At 51.0% G+C, this 12,465-nt stretch overlaps 1 protein-coding gene across 1 annotated transcript; it reads right to left on the minus strand.

The window, feature by feature from the left end:
• Positions 1-5,843: 5,843 nt before the first annotated feature.
• LOC309571740 (G-protein coupled receptor 183-like) lies at positions 5,844-6,902 on the minus strand (the record flags this gene model as incomplete). Its single annotated transcript, XM_082279511.1, has 1 exon — positions 5,844-6,902. One exon carries the CDS (start codon positions 6,900-6,902, stop codon positions 5,844-5,846), a length of 1,059 nt encoding a protein of 352 aa, XP_082135637.1.
• Positions 6,903-12,465: the final 5,563 nt, after the last annotated feature.

Consider the following 12,465-nt stretch of genomic DNA (forward strand, 5'->3'; position numbering starts at 1 on the left):
GTGTATGCATGTGCATATATACAGAGAGTGAGTGAGAATATGTATGTATTGGTTCGCTGAATTTAAGTGGAGCTAAGAGTTTGTTAAAGAAAATTAAAAGCCTGTATTCAAAGACCCCCCTCTCTCAGATGTGTGTATTTGGAGTTGTAAAGGCACCCAGCTTTGGAAACACTCTGAACTACAACTCCCATGCTGTGGGGGGAACTGCATCTGTTTGAGGATCAATAAATGCACAGCATTCATTTGAACTAATAGAGGGATTTGATACGAAAGTGCAATTAATTTCTTGTGTGTTTTTCCACAAGAAAAACCTACATGAGATTAGCTTTCTTTAACTGGGTGGCCACAGTAATCAGTATTTTATATAAATGAGCATAAGTACTATTTTACTAGGAGAGTCACATGAACACACAAACACTGTATGTGTTTATATATATGCACATGTGCATGCATATTTATTTATATATGTATAAAATGTGTGCCTGTTTACTTAAAAAACACTGGTTTAATTTTTAGTAGAATTACATTCCTCCTGTTTCCATATATAAAGGGATTCTTTGGCCCCAGAAAGTCCACTCTGAAAGAGGGTGTGTGCTTCCAGCAGTGTTTGGTGAGATGCCAGTGGCGGGAGCAGAGGAACGATATGACCAGACAAATGGGTGTGACTGTTGAGAAGCTCAGCACATTGGTAGTTCAGCTGTCATCATTTGTTTTCCAGAGGAGAGTTTTAAGAGGAAGGAGAAGTTAGTTTGACTCACACGTGTTTGTAGGGGGCTGTTTCTAAACCTGAATGGTTGCAATGGAGAAAGCAGGAGTATACATACTTTAAAAATGGGTGAAAAATTCCAGGATCATGGCTGACCTGAAAGCAGGATCTGGCCTTTTGGCTGGGGATAGGTAAGGATCATAAGTGTCACATAAGATTGCAAAGGAAAGGACTTGAGAGAGATGAGGCAGGTGGAACTGAGCAAACCCAGAGAGTTTAGGAAAGAGGAGCAAAGTAGAACTGAGGACAGAAGGACAAGAGCTGCTCAGAGAAAGGGGACAGAGTGTCACATTGCACTTAGTTCAGTTTTAAAAGAATTCACAAGATTTCATGTGGAAAATTAAAATATGCAAGGTTGGTGGCTAATCTTGTACTGAAAAATCCACTCTTTTTTTTTTTTCAGGGGTGTCTGATAGGGGAATCCTCACATTTTATTTGGTCAGTTTTGCAGGAGGTGGTACGTGTGGCAAGTGAGAAAGCAGTGTAATCCCATCAACTGGGCAGTGCAGCAAGCCGTGGAGCCACTCGTATGTGAGAGTGCAGATGCTTCTGGCTTTCAAAGCACTGTTAGTCCTGCCAGCCTGACTTCTCCTGGCATCCCCTCCCAGCTGTGGACACCCCTCCTCCAGAAAGAACACAGCTCCTCCCAGGTCCTGCTGCTTTTCCCATGGAGGATGATTTATAACTCCCTCTTCCATGAGAGCTCACCACCAGTGTAAGGAAAGTGGATTGAGAGCTTATGCTTGCCCCTTGCTGCTTCTGGTCATTTGCTTGTGGGGGGGAGAGGCATACATGCACTTCTGAGGAGAAAAGAGTTGCCCACATTGCTTGGCCTGATCAATCACACCAGGGCTTGTTACTTGGCTGTGAGAAGCTTTTATTTTTAGTGGATATGTGCATTTTTACATTACAGTATTTTAATGGCTTACAAAGATGGCTTACAAATATTATGTATGACATGCTATAGTTTCAGTTCAGGACAATTTAAAGCGCAGACTGAAGAGGTGTGGAAGTTGGGAACCATGGCTAAGGGAAAAAAAGCTGTTCTGTTTGAGCTGTTCTGTCCAGCCCCTCTGCCATGGGCAGGGACACCTTCCACTAGACCAGGTTGCTCAAAGCAGCAGCAACCAACCCAGCCCTTGAACACTTCCAGGGATGGGTCATCCACAGCTTCTCTGGACCACCTGTTCCAGTGTCTCACCACCCTCAAAGTAAAGAACTTTGTCCTAATACCTCATCTAAATCTGCCCTCTTTCAGTTTAAGCCATTCCCCCTTATCCTGTCACTACAGGCTCTTGTCAAAACAGGACCTTGGCAAAAATCCCTCTCCAGCTTTAGGTACTAAAGCTTTAGCTTTTCAGTGCTCTAAGGCTTCCCTGGATCCTTCTCCAGGCTGAACAACCCCAAGTCTCTCATCCTGTCTTCAAAGGAGAGGTGCTCCAGAACCTGAATTATCTTGGTGGCCCTCTTCTGGACTTTCTCCAACAGGTCTATGTTGTTCCTGTGCTGGGGACCCCAGATGCAGTATTCTAGGTGGGATCTCACCAAAGTTGAATATAGGGACAAAATCATCTCCCTTGACCTGCTGGTCATGCTGCTTTTGATGCAGCCAGTATACTATATCCTATATCTGTGCATGTATTACCTATGGTTGTGTGTCCACAAAGGGTACTCTCTGCCCTTAGATAAAAGTGCAGTTTTCTCTTCTTAGAAGACAGTACAGCAGCAGTGGGCTGCAGAAAAGCAAGAATTACCTGCGTACTGTGCAGTTATGACTCTCTGCACAGAATGCCTTCGATCCCAGTGTGCTGTCGTGTGCTTCCCACACCACACGCCACAACCACCCGGCTTACGAAAGGCGCCACATTCCTACGTGGCAGCAGACGTGTGGGGGAAGCACCAGCCGCGGATGTCATCGTCTTCTTAGATTCGCGGGCGTCTTTTTAACACCGAGTAAAGGTTCCGGCTCCCTCTTTCGGCGGGAACCGGCGCTGTCCCTCTCGCCCGAAGGCACCGTCGGGGCGGGCACTGCGCCCTGCGGGCTCCCCCCGCCACGGGTACCCCCAGCCGGGGGCTTCGGGGGTCTGCACCCCGGGGGAGCCGGGGGAAAGGCAGGAGCAGCGGCCGAAGGGAGCCGGTGCAGAGGTATTTAAAAGACACACAGATGCTGCACTTGGGGACATGGTTTACGATGGCTTTGGCAGCGCTGGGTTGATGGTTGGTCTTGATAATCTCAGAGGTCTTTTCCAACCTAAATGGTCCTGTGATTCTGTGTTTCTGTGATTCCAAGTGACCGCTGGTGGGTCAAAGCGTGGCAGGGGGCGGTAGCTGCTGGGACAGCGGGGTACAGCAAGCATCATGTGAGGAGCTTGGACCGAGCGGGTGAACAGCGAAGTGTAGGAAAATGTTATTGTGCCTCTAGACAAAATGCTCTGTATGGTTTCTCTTCAATTTTAGTGAAATGCTCCATTTTCAAGCAGCCAGGGAGCACCCGCAGGTGGGCAAGCTAGTCTGGGCAATACAGAGTTCTTCAGAGTTCTCCTTTGCCCAGACTCCTCTTGACCCATTCTGCACAAGTCCCTTCCTTTTCCATCCCATGGATGTTCCCTCAGCTCCAGCTAATAACCTGCTGTCCCTGGATTGCTATTTTCAAAACTAAAGGAGCCCAGGCTGGTGTCCATCTAGAGGAGGAAGGCCGGATCCCTCCTGCATTTTGCAGCACTACACTCAACTCTTCAGCTCTTCTGGACTTGCTCCAACAGGTCTATTCCAAAGTCTCCTATTGGTGGCAAGAGGTAGAGGTACCTTTCTTAATAAAGTACTTCTGAGAAAAACAGTCCAATGAGGAGCAAACGAGGCTATGTTCATACTCCAGCTTTTCCTGAGAAGGCTTGGTCATAGACTGGCTTTTTCTCAGCTGTGGGCTGCAGCCTGGCAAAACATCTCAATGCCTTGGTCTTGAGAAGAAGGGTTGGCCACTGCTGCAGACCCCTGCTCTGGTGTTCACATGGAGACCAATAGCTACGAACCACTTCTCAACCCCCAATACAGTCCCGTGGAATTTGAGTTACAAAGATAACAGAGCCAAGATCTTCATAGCACGAGTAGGTGATGTTAGGGGCAACAGCCACCAGCTGTGGATGGGGAGGTTCACAGACAGTGGGAAAAATGTTTTTATCCAGAGGGCAATGCAGCATGGGAACTGTCACCTCAGCAAGGGGACCCTCCTTTCCTGGAGTTTCCAAGCCTTGTCTGGATGAAGCCATGTCCAGCCTGACATTGTGCCAACCACAGTCCTGCTTTGGGTAGGCTGTTGGAGGAGGTGATGCAGAGATTCCTTTCCAGCCATCACATCCCAGACACGTTAAAAGGACAATGTAACTGTACGGCAATTACCAGCCTAGCCAGACTCTTTCAAGGGTGTGCAGACCACTGATACCCTTATATTATTGCATCCCAGCTCTTTCTTGTCCATTGTAATATGCTTTTCAGGACAAAGGCTCTCTGCAGGTCAGCACTGAGGTTAGACCTGCTTTGGGGAGGGCTCAGATAGCCTCCAGAAAGGACCTACTGGAGTCTGTTTCCCACCTGAGTTATTTTAGGCATCCCTCTTAGTCAGCCTTCAGGATGCTACAGTGACCCATACCATACATAAAACCATCACCGTTCAAAAGCTCATTCATGTGCATTTAAAACAATAAAGGGCTGCATGTGACTGTTATTAACTTTCTAGGCATAAAAAAGGTTATTACCTTAAAGAATGATTTGTATTCATCGAAAGCGTCTGTTCACGAAACTTTTTCAGGTATACTTTCCAGCAAATTAAGCAGCTTTTTTTTTTTTCCTTTTCATGTCTCTGTGTGTGTCTGTCCCTTCCAACTTCAAACAAAAGGCCAGACATGCCAGGAACTGTGAAATCCTATGCGTGGGTTTTTTATCATAGTCTAGCGACTTCAGAAAAGAGCTGAGGAGGCTCCTGCCAACTTTCTCCTTGTCTGAGAGGCACAAACCTCAACGGGAACCTGATGTCCCAGGGCTCCTCTTCTTGCTCTGGCAATAGTCACAACTTCCTTAGCAAGGCTCTCTGACTCCTCAGGGCACCAGCATCAAAGTCGATCAAGGTCACATAAGGCCACCCTCTGTTCTTGTGCCTATTTCTCTACTCCCTTCAAATTAAGGACTAATGGGAAGGTTTCCCACCCCACCCTGTGCATCCAGGGCAGGTTTGTAGCCTTAGAGCTGGGCTGGGCTCCAGGTCATCCCCACCATCCCCTTCCTAGCAGAGGGTCCCAGGGTGACTGCAGTGCCATCAGCTGTGAGGAAGGGCACCCTGGGGAAGAAGCAGTCACGCATGTGGTGAATGTAGGCAGCAGCACATCCAGGAGCTCTACAAATTCACATCCTCGCCCCTCTTCCTTGGGGGAGGGCTTTTCCAGCATCTCCCACACGCTCCACATTTACTGCTTGCCCCAAGCAGAGCCCAGGTGCAGGAGTGGGATGCTGGGTGGGGAGAGAGTGGAGCTGATGTTTGTCAGTGTGGAGAAGGGGCTGTAGGCCATCTTCTGCATGAAGATAACATTCCAGCCTTCTCCTGAAATGCCCTGAGTCTGTCTGCTCCATGCTGTCTGCCCTGAGCCCTGCAGGGATGCTGCTGTAGTGGTCCAGGGGCAGTGCAGGGGAATGGGGCAGAGGAACATCCATGGTGGTTACCAGCACACCTGAGCCCCATAGGGGATGAGGGCAGGCATGGGACAGGGGTGCAGTGCAGTGCTGAGAAACCTCCAGCTGGGTTTGCCAGCCAGAGCAGCTACACAAGCTGCCTCCTCTGGGGTTCAGATGAAAAGGTGCCGCTCTGTGCTCCAGGCTGGCAGGTCCAGCAGCCCTGAGCACAGAGCCAGGCAGGCAGAGCCAGGCAGGGCTGTGTCCCTGTGAGGTTGGCTTCATGAGAACCCCTGGCTCCAGGCAGGGGAATGATGGAGCTTGTTGAAGGTGCTGGTCCTGCAGCTCGACTCTGCCTCCTGCCATCAGGGATGGTCCATAAGTCGCAGGCCAGGGCAAAAGGGAGGGGGCTGTGCTGCTAGACAGAGACGGAGCCGGGCGGCTGGCTGTTGCTGTTGCTGTCCGAGGGGGTCTTGGCAGTGGAGGAGGTGGCCAGTGAACCGCTGTTCCTGAAGATGCGGAGCAGCCTCCGCTTGTAGCCCCGGAAGGCGAAGAAGTAGATGATGGGGTCGATGCAGCAGTTGAAGTTCATGAATGCCACAGTGACTTGCAGGGACATCTTGAAGGCTTGCTGCTCACGGCAGGATGGCTGATAGAGGATCTTCCTGACCATGAACTGGACAATGTTGAGGTGGTAGGGACTGAAGCAGAGCAGGACAGCCAGCAGCACCACCAGGATGACGGTGAAGGCCCGGTGGTGGTGCCTGTTCTTCACTGTCAGCGAGTTCTCCTTGGCTGTCTGGCAGAGCTTGAGGTTGATCCTCACGTAGCAGACCAAGATGATGCCCACAGGCAGGAAGAAGCCAAGCATGCAGGCCACCAGGAGCAGGTAGGGCAGATTGGGAATCTCCTCAAAGTTGAAGTACTCCATGCATGTCAGCTTGTCTCCCATCCTTCGCGTCATGGGCCGCAGGAGCAGTGGAGCCGTCTGCAGGAACACCAAGGACCAGATGAGGACACAGATGCCCCTGGCACGGCTCATCTTCCGAATCCTGCTGGGGTGCCTGGTGCGTACCACAGCAATGTAGCGGTCCACGCTCACACAGGTCATGAAGTAGATGCTCACATAGGTGTTCATGTAGAAAATGAAAGCTGTGATCCGGCAGAACCAGTCCCCAAAGGGCCAGTCAGACTCCAGGATGTAGTAGGCAATCCTGCCTGGCAGTGCCAGGGTGAAGAGGGCATCGGAGAGGGCCAGGTTGACCAGGTAGAGGTCGGTGGAGTTGAGTTTCTTCTTCCTGTGCTGGAAGGTGATACAGAGGGCCAGGACATTCCCACAGGCACCGAACACCAGCAGGATGATGTAGAAAAGGGAGAAGGTGACTTTGGTTGACAAGTGGTGGTTGTGCACGTTGCAGCTGCTATGGTTGCTGGAGGTGAGGTTGGTGTGCAGGAACACGTCCTCCATAAGAGCCATTTCTGCAGTGCCTCACAAGCTCTTGTTCTCTCCCTTGGAATAAGAACAGACATGAAACTTGCAGCTTATTGATAACAGGAGTGGCACCCTTAGAGCTGGCCCTCACCACAAAGCAAAAGCCCTGTCCCCTGCTCCAGCCACCCCCCTGGCAGCACACAGCTCGAGTCATTTGGAAAAATGCTTCTCTTGTGATTTTGGTGAGAGCATCTCAACAGTGGCTGTGACTCATTCTCCTTTTCTTATCACGAGCTCCTCTTAATTTTGTTTTTTCCCAAGTCCAATCAATATGAGAAAGGACTGGGGGTGCTGGGAGGGGGAATTGCCTGTCACACAAGGAAGGTCCCAAACTCATCTGGTGGCAATGATGTAATTTACTCATTACTGCGAGGGGAATGGGGAGCTCCACGGAGAAAATGCCCAAAACCTGGAGGGGCCGGGGGCCGGGAGGTCTGCGGGACCGGCGGGCAGAAGTGCTGAGGAGCACCTTCGCAACCCTCGGGCGGGACCAAAGCAGGAGCAAAACTGAAGAAATTCAAAGAGAGGAAAAAAACCTAGCCTTCTCCCCAAACCCCCCCCCCCCAACCTTCCCCAAAAATCCCGTGCTCCATGCTCGTCCGATTAGGGAGCTGGGAACACTCCGGCACCGAACCCCCGCTTCCCGCACGCCCTCCCGCCGCTCGCCCCGCTTTGGGCACGGGGTCCGCGCTCCCGGCCGGGGACAGCGGTGTCCCCTGGGCCGCGGGCTGCAGCAGCTCCCGGGACGCGCCCCCCGCCCGCCGCTCACCGCCCGCTGCCGCCTCCCGCAGCCCGGCTCCGCTCCGAGCGCCGCCGCACCGGCACGGGCGGGATGGGGCAGGACGGGCGCAGCGCTGCCTCTCGCCCGCCGCGGCGCGGACCCCGAGGGGCTGAGATGCTCCAACCCACATGCACGAAAGGGAAGTCGGGGGCTCCAACCTGAGAGCAGCGGTGCCGCCGCCTTCACCTCCTCCTCCTCCTTCTCCTCCTCCTCCTCCTCTTCCTCCTCCTCCTGCCCGACTTTTGGGGGGCGGCGGGCGCGGAGCCTCCTGCCCGCGCCCGGCACTCGGGCTCCCCGGCCGTGTGAGCGCCTCCCGGGATTCGCTCACATTATAAAAGCACCGTGAGGTTTGGGGGTTTTTTGTTTGTTGGGTTGGTTTTTTTTACTTAGGGTTAGTAAAACCTTGTGTTCTTTCTGGGTGGGGTTTTTTTTTTTTCCCTTTTGCTGTGCGAGAGGCACGCTGCCGCCGCGGGGGATATTCTCAGTAGTGGCTGCCCTGGAGAAGATAAATGACTGTACCTGCGCGGCAATCGCTCCCGACATCTGAGCCAACTTCGGGTTTTACTCTGAAAACTTCTACAAGGATGCGAAATGCAACTGAACGATGAAAACAACTTCAGCTCTGGTTCACGTGCGGTCCAGAGTGCTCACCCCGGGCACACACACACGGCCACGGCAGCACGATCAGACCACGGCAGCTTTTCCATTAAAGTTGTGGTAAATCTTCAAAGGATCTTATTGTGTCTGTGGCCAGTGCAAGCCACGCAGTGCCTGTGGTGAAACTCAGATTTGCCTTTCACACACACGGAGACATCACCAGGCACAGCTCCTTAGGGCAGGGATTGAGTAGAATGAAACAATTTGCCCTTAGTGGAAAAGTATTTTTGTTATTAAGATGATACATTGCGTGGTGCAGGAGGGACAAAGCCCCTTGTCCCAGCTGGAACTCTCACGGCAGGCTCTGTCCCCACAGGGTGCTGAGCAGTGGAGGGCTGTGATTTAGCCCTCAGCCCTATATGTGGGCGTCTTACAGCACGGAGAGAGTACTTTCCTTCCTAGCACTTCCCAAAATGTTTGCAGAAGCTCAGCCTGCCCTGTGACCAGCAGGATGGCCTTCCCCATGGTGTCTGTTTTACTGGAGACCGCTGGGGTTTTCAAATCCCAAGAGGAATTTTTATGCTCTTTTTAGTGGTTCTAGGGTTTGGGGGGTTTTCGTGGTGGTGGTGATGATGATCTTGCTGGTGTCTGGTTTTATCCCTCCAAAAAATTCCTAATATATGAGGAAATTCCCATCACAGGGTGTTTGGGATGCTACTGAAAAACTGAAGCCAAGAAATACCAAGGTTAAAATTACAGTTAAGCTAAATATTTCCCTCTGGGTCAGTAAAGCTCAAATTATTATTTAATTGCCTAATATTTCTAATGTTTTAAAACAATGACATTAAACTCAGTACTAATCTGTGTACTCATGTACCGTGAGTCATCTGTATAGAAATTACACATTATTGTCATGAACTTACTAGAAGTTGAAGGCACCTAGCAAGAGTAATAGTGAAAATCGGCTAACAAGCATCTGTTAATGGAGATACTTTTGTTGCTCGAGGGTTTATATTACACGGAGGGAAAGGTCTGCTAATAACAGAATAACTGCTGAGTAAATTATTAAAAATATTCCCTAGTAAAATGGGGATTTTCTACTTGCACATCTGTCAAGAGTTAAGCTAATCAGACTTGCGTGGGGCTCAGAAGTTCGTGAGCTGTTTCATTACGATGGTGAAAACAGCCAATGGATCTAACGCTGCAGAAGTGTTACCTCTACAGAAGTCCTGAGCCCACACCGGCGAGTGGATCCAGGACCATCCTTTCATCTCCCTAAAGCACTGCATGACACACAGCCGCAGCTGAAAAAAATACTGGTCACATCAGTTCAGGCTCACTGTGGCACTGATGGTGCAAAGCTCCTGTCCACCTTCATTACAGTCTCTCACATGGGAGTTTTATCTCCACAGATTCACACACCGTTGAGGAAATAAATGTGGATGAAGCTCAGCAAAATGCCATTGGCTTCCATTCCCAGGTCCCCACAACACCTCGGATCCGTCGGAATCCCCAGTGCTTGTCAGGGACGGATGGGGAGGTTTGTGATGCAAATTTATGCCCGGGACTTTTCCGAGCAGTCAAACACCCCCTTTGTATAATCCCTCCGGTCCCCTGGGCTCTGCGCTCACACAGGCACTGAAAAGCGAGCTGCAGATCCCAGAAGGGGAATCACGTGCTGATGACCCATGACCTGCCACCCGCCTGGGGATGGAGGACCTCTGGTGGGAGCCGTGGGAGTGGGAAATGCCATCGCTGTGTCAAAAGGGGGCCTGGATACAGCAGGGTCGGAGGGGTCTCGGCCCCTGCGCAGAGGAGGGAGATGACCCAAGTGGCATCACCAGCCTCGAAAACAGGTGGAGGAGCCCAAAGTTCTGGGTGACAGCCGTGTCCAGGGTGACAATTGTGCCCAGGGCCTTGGGAATAAGACAGAGGGAAAGCAATGCTCTCTGCCTGATTTTATTTTTCTTTTTGCAATGTAAAAGAAAGGAAGTGGGTTCTTTTGTGCAAAACACGCTCCTGCCCTGTGTGCAGCAGGTGCTGTGCTACAGGAGTGCAGCCCAGCTCCACCCGTTTGCACGGCTCCAGCAAGCCCAGCGGGGCTGCACCACTCTGTGCTGCACAGCAGGCAAGGCCCTTTTGGATGGGGAGAGGGACTGAGGGGATCCCCTTCCCAGCTGTGGGGACCCACTCCCTGCCTCTGCAACACTGGATGAGCTGAAAGGGGATCCCCCCCTCAGACAGGGTAGAGAAGACCTTTCCACCCCAGTTTGCAGCCCTCTCATTTAAGACATACTGCCCTTTACTGAACCCAGTGGAATGTTGTGTGGGATTTGAGGAGTGAGGTTCAACTTCGAAGTTCATCCAGGCTTTCTTCTGTTGTGTCCATGTTTGCATAAACTTCCTTGGGCCTGGCAGGGAGCAAGCAGAGTCCCACAGCCCAGGTATCCATCCCAGCGTGAGCAGGACCTGCTGTCCCAGGGTGCCAGAGACCCAGCCAGGACACAGGGGACACCTTCTGGGGGAGCGCTGTGCAAACATTCAGCATGGAGGGTCTCTTTCCTGAAATGTGCATCATGGTCCTTAACCATGGCATGACTCCAGCCAGGCCCCTGCCTGGTGGCCAGCACATGCTGCTTCCCAGAGCCAGATGTTGGGTATTTCAGGATAGATGTGCACCTCAGAGTCACATCATCATCACAGCTCACCACTCTCTGCCATCCCATGAAGGCTGCCTGCAGCCTCCTTTTGCTGCTGGAGACCTTGCCATGGATGTTGCTTCACAGCCCAGCAGGAAAGCCAGGCTGCAGCTCCATTGGGATCAGGTTCTTGAGGCCAGCAGCTGAGCCCAGCCATGGTGGTGGCTGTGGCTGGTGAGGAAGCTCACGAATTGCTGCGCCTGCAGGCAGGCACCTGCACACGTGCGGGGAGATCCATCACTGCGCTTCATCCACGGCTTCTTCTTCGGGTGCAAAGCCACTCTCAGGTAGTTGTTTACATCTGGTGGGATTTCCCAGAGTTGAGAGATGATTTGGAGTTGGACTTTCTGAGGGCAAGGCAGCATAACAAATGAGGTAACAGCCCTTTCACAGAGACACAGCAGGAAGTTTGTGCCTCCTCTTTCCATTGTATCATCATCGCCTCTCCCTTTTTGCTTTCCCCATCGACTTTGGTTACCTTTTCTCTCTTCTAGTGCAAAACATTCTCAGGAAGCTTTGGGTGTAGACACAGAAATCTCCAGCTGCTTTCAGTTTTGATGCAACAGGCAGGGATTTTCCACAGCTCAGACCCTGCATCCCAGGTCACCATTACTCATCTGGCTATAGAGCAGAAATTAGGAGAATCCCTGATTTTGACATTCTTCTGTCCATTCAATAACAGCAGTTACATGGGAGGACAATGTTTTGGAGGCTTTAACTTGATTTGGTGGGAACTGTAGAGGAATAAAAATATGAAGATTCCAACCAATTTGTGATAAAAATCGGAAGAAAACAATTACTGGAGATTTGATATGTTTGAAATCTGATCTGGCCCTAAATCTAAGTGGGAAATACTGAATAACAAAGCAGCTGAAATCTGCTTCTGCATGGCATGACTGACTTTGTTCTGCACATGCAGCACCAACTCTGGAAATGATGTCGCAGCCCCAAGTCATGACAGTCAGAGGGGTGGCACAGCTCATTTCAACATCCCGAGCAGTGGAGCACAACATGGCAGCACCTTTGGGAGCTTCCCTCCACATTCCCTTGATTTTAGTCCCAAAATGTGGGCCTGAAGCCCTGTGTGTGGGCCACACAACCACCACTGTTCCCATGTGCCCGTGGCTTCGCTAAGCCTAGCTGCCGAGAGGGGCTAGCTGTGCTAACAGGGGCAACTCTCAGTCAGGAGGGTCAGGGCACCTGGCACCTTAGTAGGAGAAATACCAATGAAATTCACAGTCTGAAATAACTTCCTCCAGTGAGCATGAAAGGCACTTTCTCCCACGCTGTGCTATGACTTAGAAGCTCCATTTTGATTTTGCAGGAATAAGATTAAAGTTTTCTTGGTATCTGATTTCTGTGGTTAAAAACAATGTTTAAATGCTTGTTTGAAAAAACACAATCATACAGCAAGTTTGGAGAAGTGAGGTCCTATTTTTATCTGTTTTTTTCTTATGCTAGGGCCACAAAT

This window comes from Coloeus monedula (assembly GCF_965178545.1).
Source record: "Coloeus monedula genome assembly, chromosome: 3".
Lineage (NCBI taxonomy): Eukaryota > Metazoa > Chordata > Aves > Passeriformes > Corvidae > Coloeus > Coloeus monedula.